Genomic DNA, 7,231 nt, shown 5'->3' with positions numbered 1-7,231 from the left:
GGAAATAAAACTAATCCATACTTATTGTGAGCTATAAGAAACATATCAACCATGAACTTGTTGTTCTTTGTTGATTATTATAGCCTATTATAACATTTCCTGATTGCGTGATTATTATATGCTCATTTCAAATTTGTCGAATTTCTAAAATTGGTTTTAGGCCCGCTGCTACAACCTTCACTGCGCATAAGTACGCCGTGTTGATTCCCGTAAAGGCACAAGTACAGCTACGCTGTGATTGGTCAGCTGTGATGACGCAAAGGGGAAGTGCTGCTGAGGGAAATCGTTGCCCCGAAAATGGCAGCGCTCGGCTGTAAATGGGATGCGTTGTTTGTTTTGGCACTTGCCAGTTTAATGCTCTCTTGTAAAGGTGACGACCTTAAGAAATCAAACGATTACACAGAATCGGTTAGCGGAGGCGAACAGAGCAATCCACATGCAGTGAAAGCCGATGATTTACAGCAGAATGAAGCTGATGGCCATGAAGGCGAGGAGCGGGATGGGGGTGGCAGGCAGTGGCAGCCGACGGGAGTCTGGATGGGTGAGGGACCCGAACACGGCGAGACCTTCACAGCGCCTCCCTCCAAAGACCAGTTCCAGGAGGAGATGGTGCTTCGGCCCCTTCATTCGGGGGACATCTATGCAAGTTTTCAATTCCGCACTCAATGGGACACGGATTTTCTTCATGATGGAAATAAAGGTTGTCTAATCCCAGATTACAAACGTTTGTTTTGCTTTCATTTAACAACCTCTTGTCTAGCAGTTGTATGAAAATAAGTTATGTCCACTAATTTATATAAATTCCTTTATGTGCAGCTTAGCAGATGTAGCCGTAATTTACATATTTAATGTACTTAATTCCGAAGACTTCCTAAATTTTTTCGATAAACAATTAAATATATAGTTGAAGCGCCTAATCCTTTATTTGAAATATACAACAATGAACAATTTACGCCTTCATTTTATGTGAAGCTAAACAGTTATTTCTCCTCCTCCAGCATCACACTATCGCCTCTTCCCAAAGTCCTTGGGCCAGGTGTTGTCTAAGTTCTCTGTGAGGGAGCTCCATATCTCATTCACACAGGGCTACTGGCGGACCATGCAGTGGGGGCAGCCCTTCATCCCCTCGCCTCCTGGTGCCGAGCTCTGGGTGTGGTTCCATCACACCGTCATGGAGTAAGTCGCAGGACCATGGCAGTGTGACATTTTAAAAGTTAGGCAAGTGTTATAAAAATGTCACGACACTTTCACTGACAGTTACGTTTTAACTGAAGATTAGCAGCAGATTGTTTAGTACCATGAGTTCTTAGAGCTTTAATGTCTTCCAAGAAATGTGCAGTAACTGTATTTGTGCTCTGTTTGGTTCCCTAGTGTGGATGAGAACTGGAAAGAACTTACTAATGTTCTGTCGGGCATCTTCTGCGCTTCTCTTAATTTCATCGACTCAACCAACACGGTGGAGCCCAGTGCCTCCTTTAAACCCCTGGGACTGGGAAATGGTACGATCTAGTCCTTCCACCATTCTATTGTCATGTTTTTCCTCTCTGTTTCATAGGCATGATTTGTTTGCTTTCTCTTGCAGCTACCGATCATCGTTTCCTGCGCTATGCCACCCTGCCACGTGAAATCGTCTGCACTGAGAATCTGACCCCTTGGAAGAAGCTTCTTCCCTGTGGCTCCAAGGTACGGAACATTGCTTCTGATTGTCACTGACGCGTGTGATCTGTGTAGTCAAAGCTTTTAGCGTGCCAGTCAAGCTTGAGCTCCCCGTCTCTGTGCAGGCTGGTCTTGCGGTGCTGATGAAGTCGGAGAAGCTGTTCCACAGCAGTTTCCATTCTCAAGCTGTGCATATCCGTCCCATTTGTAAGGTGAGGTCTCGTCAGTCCTTTGACAGGAAAGCACTCACTGAGTGGAGATGAAAGAAACGTACACACCCTAAGCTGCCTGTAGGAGTCCTATGCTGCGTCTGACTGACGGCTTTTATATCTTGTGTAACTCTCTTCTTTTTAAGTTAATCTCCAGGAAGCCAAACAAGTATTAAGGGAGTATCTGAGTCATGCAGCAAGGGTAGTTCAACCTTTTATGGAGAATGTGCTGATTTGCTTTATTACATCATTCAGGATTGGCAGTGTACAAGCACATCATGGGAACTAAGACAAACTTTGAATGTGGTGTTTGACCTCTACACCTCTGGACAAGGCAAAAAGGGTAAGGAAAAGAGACAAACCACCTCCCCCGTTCCTAAAACCCATGCATACCTCTGTTGCTAGTTTTTGAGTACACCTGCACAGAAGACTTTGGTACTCTCAACACACCATACTTAGAAAATCCATTGATAAGCTTAATGATTTTAATAAACACATTGCAGTGAAACTGAGGGAAAACTGAGAACTGGAAAAATCCATCCTATTTCTGTTTTTTTATGTTTCCTTTTTCACAGAGTGGTCCCTGTTTAAGATGTTTTCTCGTACCTTGACTGAGGCTTGCCCTCTAGCATCCTCGAGCAAAGTCTATGTGGATGTCACAGACAACAAAGGGGTAAAGTATCGATCTATATGGTCTCTTTTAAGGAGAAACACTGTTTGCACCCCCCTGAGAAACTCTATGTTCTTGCTGTTGTGTATTTTGCCCAACAGGGGGAGCTCTTTGACTTGACCCCAGCCAGCCCTCTCGTCAGTACAGCTGTGGTGCTGGGGGACCGCAGAACATATTCAGTGTATGATCTGACCAAAAAAGAGACGTTTGGCCAACTTCGCTCTCTCAACCCACTACTGCGCTGGAAAAGGGAAAGTGGTAAACCTGAATGAATGACTGCTCCCACAATGCATCAGACAGTTGTCATCTCTCGATCACTTTCTGGGTTCCTCATAAACAGGAAGTGAAGTGTTTCCTCCATCCTCTGTTCCAGATGAAATGTTGCGTCCCCTTCTTCACGCCGAGCGCTACGTGTCGGGCTTTGGGCTGCAGACGGGTGAGATCCACACCTGCATCTACAATAACCACCCGTACAGGGCCTACCCCGTGTTGCTGCTGGACACGGTGCCCTGGTACCTGCGGCTGTACGTCCACACCCTGACCGTTACCAGCAAGATGCACGAGAACAAGCCCAGTAAGTCCTGCACCTCCAACCTTTTCTTTTTCCATAGGAGCACTGGGACACTAAGCTGTTGGTCTGGTGGTTCAGCTGCTCAGATCAGCTGATTTCATTCCTGAGTTGTGGCCACAACTGAGTTGTTGGTCATTTTGGTCCCCTTTAATTCTCTAATGATTCTCTAATATTCCGCACACTTTATAACAGGTGTGATTTTACCAGGACACTGTGACAAGAATGTTGCTTACAGGAAATGACAAATCTCACATTGTTTTGAGGATGATATGCTGCCTGGCATTTTACATGCAAATGAACTAATACAGTGTTTTTGTTATCATGTGTAAATTACATTTACTGTGAGTGGAAGTACTGATAACACTGTGGACAGTGTTCACTCCCTCTCACTACACAACGAACAGTAAACAACAAGTCTAAAACCACTTAAGCATGCACAGGTCTCAGAGGAGGCGTTGTCGACCCATGGTGTTTTTTATTGAGTTATACTTGGTTTCAAATTCTATTTTTAGCTCTACAAAAAATACAAGATAAGGTACTAGTTTGTAACTTGTACATTGCAATGTTTGTCACAAAGCTTGTGTATATTTAATGTCTTCGGACATGGAGGTGATATTTTAAAAAAATGTTTAATATAATTTAATTGTTTTTTGAAAGTGACTAAAATTAAATACTATTTTAAACCATGCATAAAAATCACCAGAATCCAGGAACTTCTCAGAAGTTCAGAACCCCAACATCCTTCCACTGGGGTTTGGGAACTGTTCATATTTTTGAGTTTGATGAGCACAACTTGGGTCAAAACCGAATTCTTTGGTTTGCTTCACGCTCACCCCCTTCTGTCCGTCCCTCTAAGGTTACATCCACTACCAGCCGTCTAAAGACCGTGTGCGTCCTCATCTCCTGGAGATGCTGGTCCAGCTTCCGCCTCATTCTGTCACTGAAGTAACAGTGCAGTTTGAGAGAGCCTTGCTTAAATGGACAGAATACACTCCGGACCCCAACCACGGCTTCTACGTCGGGTAGGACTGTTCGTTCATTCTGCTTCGTTAAGAACAAGTTCACAGCAGCCTTGTGTTGACCCTAGTACAGAGTGACTCCACAATGTTTTTTAACAAGGCTTTAAAGCTTTAAATTAAATAATAATAAGCACATTTGCACATATTTGCAAACGGCAGATAAAACTAGCGTGGCCAGTGTACTTTGAGTGGAAGGTAGCTAAGGCCTGCTCAAAAGTCACCGAATGTCACTAGATGATGTCATGCACCAATTAGTACGTGTGTGACATCATCATGTTTTTGCATGCTGCCGTAGTGGGTGTGTTTACATGCTCACAGTAATCAGGTTGCAGGAAAGCATTAATCTGATTAATGTGTTTATATGCACTTCTGTAGTCATAATGGGAAAACTCCTACCCGAGTCTGTCAGTAATTTGATTTCTGATTTGCACCCGCTGGTAAATTTACAGAAGCAACTTAGTCAGCCCAAAACTACAATTTCTTTAGTTTTAAAATAAGTAATAATCTGAGGCAGGTTATGAAGAGTCTGGCCCTTTCCTATTCCTCCCGTTATATCAAAAGACAACTGTGAAACGCCAGAGGGCGCCTGTGAGCGAGTTCTTAGTGAAGCGGGGTTAATACAGCTAAAATTAACAAAAAAATGATATCATGGTGACTGGTCGATGGTTTCACCCTGGGTACATTTTCTTTGATATTTTGAATGAAATACATATATTTCAGCATTCCAGAATTAAAGATTCTGGACATAATGTGAATGGCTTTTAGCCATTTAACTCCATTTTCTTTGTTATCTGTGTTTTAATACAGATGAATTCTGAAAAAGCTGTTGTCATTTACATAATTTGATAATTGGATGAGTTTGAAATGGTGGCAAACATTCTCACTACATATTAACTAGCATTCACTTTCATGCCATTTGTAAGCTGTGAAAATCGGCATTGGTAAAATTCAGATTTTAGAATCGCAATGTCCTCAGTAGGCAAAATCAGTAAACGCAATTTTAAAAGACAAAGACTGTGCGCAGTTTGCCCATATTTACATGTAAAATGAGAGTCAGAAGACACTAAATCCCTTCATGTCTGTGTCGGGTGTCTTGTAGACTGAGTGTGCTGTGCCTCCTCTATGCAGCTCAATGTTCAGAGGAGGTGCAGGTAGGGAGTAGGGGATAGGGGTTAGGGGAATGCCTCATTCTCATGGGGCAGAAGTGGTGGTTTGTAGTGGATTTGTGGATGTTAAGCAACGTTGTCCAGAACCGGTCATTTCCCACCAAATATGGACATAATTTTTTATCTAAGAGCAGGCCATACCTAACACATTTTATCAAGTAAACTCTTTTGAATATAAAAGTTTAAAGCACCCCGACAAGCTTAATGAATCATGTGTCATGTCTAAAATGCTATTCTAGGTCCTCCGTGATTAGTGCTCTTGTGCCAAGCATCGTCGCCATGGACACCAACAGCACCCATGAACGACCACTGTTCAGCAGCTTGTGAGTATCTGTGAGCTACTGTGTGCTTAGCTCATTTCAAAAGGCTGAATATCCAAATATTGTCACTGGATAGCCAAGATGTGAAAGGAAAGGAGTTGATCATAAGAATTTCATATTTACACTATCTTTGATATTTATACTCATAAGAGCCTCAAACTACTTTGTGCTAAATCCTTTACCACTATGTTACTGGAACTCATCTCTTGGCTTCTGAACTGCCATTTTATAAACTCTGGCTGGCCCCGCTCCAACTGCGAAGTTATCTGAATATGAAGAACATGGCGGTGTTCTTTCTTACAGAGCACACCAGACCAAAATGAGGCTTAACCATTCGCTTCTGTGGAAAAAAAAGATCCACGTCATCAAATCACGTGTAGTTAGGCAGGTTAAGCAATCATGAGCTGTTTGTTGCAGTGCAAAAACCAATTAAAAGATCACAGCCAAGAACCAGTCAGATCGCACCAAGTCTGTCTCAATAGAGCTGTGAGGTTGTTTAAAATCTTCTCGAATGCTGAAATGATGGTTCTATTCTCTTTTGCCACCAATTCCCAGCTTCCCCACCAAAGAGGAGTCGAGCTATTTCATGCGGGTGTACACTGAGCCTTTACTGGTCAACCTGCCCACCCCCGACTTCAGCATGCCTTACAATGTGATCTGCCTGACCTGCACGGTGGTGGCGGTGGGCTACGGCTCCTTCTACAACCTGCTCACACGCACCTTCCAAGTGGACGAGCCCAGCACACCACTGGCCAAACGCCTGGCCAACGTCATCCGCCGTTTAAGAGGCGTGCCCCTGCTCTGAAGCACTAGTCCACCGGGTTCTAGACCCATGCCGGGGTGCCTCCTCAGGCATCTAGACCAGTGTCACTGGAATGGAGACATGGACTGCTTTTGTGCGTTTTAAAATGAACGTAAAACTCCGGCTGGTGTATTTGGAACTCGGATGAGAGGAGGTAGTGATCAATGTTTGGGGTAAAGGCCACTTGAGTTCTCTGCTAAGCTGAAGAACTATGGGCTGTGTTTGCTAACACTGGTGAAAAATCATTTGCTTTTCTTGTTTTGAGAGCATAAGAGATGACTAAGCATGACCCTTGTGAAACAATGTGAAAATATGTGTTTAAAGTTCTGTCCTCCAGTCATCTGGAGGAGGCACTGGCAGCAGAGCAAAATTTGAACCCCTTTTGTTTAACGTCATGTGGGCGTGATCTAGGGATTAGTCACTCTGCTGTACAGATAGTCCTCAGAACGTGGAAATTCCACATATTTCCCATTAAGGGTAAGGCACTGATGTTTTTGTTTGTTTTTTTTTTATGGATTCTCATTTGGTTCTTATTGGACCCTTGTGATCTGTTTGAACTATTCTTACATAAACCTAAGGTTAAAGTAAAATGCTACAAACCTATTGACTCATTGTTATTTAACGACTTCAGGAGTGTGTTTTATTTCTATTTACATAGTTATCAGAGGTTATATTTATTGATTTTCCCCAGCACAGTAAATTAATGCCACGGTGAGAACAATTGAGTGTAGACTCATCTGACCACAAAGTATGGATTTTTCTGTATGAAATACTAACATTTGGTTTGTACTTATTAAAAAAAATGATTTAAACATGCA

General features: G+C 42.9%; 1 protein-coding gene across 1 annotated transcript; it reads left to right on the top strand.

Annotated features, from left to right (window-relative positions):
- Positions 1 to 256: 256 nt before the first annotated feature.
- pigt (phosphatidylinositol glycan anchor biosynthesis, class T) lies at positions 257 to 7,231 on the top strand. The gene is made up of 12 exons (XM_076984171.1): positions 257 to 700; positions 999 to 1,176; positions 1,372 to 1,499; positions 1,583 to 1,683; positions 1,782 to 1,868; positions 2,121 to 2,208; positions 2,441 to 2,538; positions 2,637 to 2,793; positions 2,909 to 3,109; positions 3,963 to 4,128; positions 5,531 to 5,614; positions 6,167 to 7,231. Exons 1-12 carry the CDS (start codon positions 298 to 300, stop codon positions 6,414 to 6,416), a joined length of 1,941 nt encoding a protein of 646 aa, XP_076840286.1. The 5' UTR covers positions 257 to 297; the 3' UTR covers positions 6,417 to 7,231.

Source organism: Brachyhypopomus gauderio, chromosome 21 (genome assembly GCF_052324685.1).
Source record: "Brachyhypopomus gauderio isolate BG-103 chromosome 21, BGAUD_0.2, whole genome shotgun sequence".
Lineage (NCBI taxonomy): Eukaryota > Metazoa > Chordata > Actinopteri > Gymnotiformes > Hypopomidae > Brachyhypopomus > Brachyhypopomus gauderio.
Note: the sequence above shows the minus strand (reverse complement) of the source record. Positions and strands in the feature narration are given on the sequence as shown.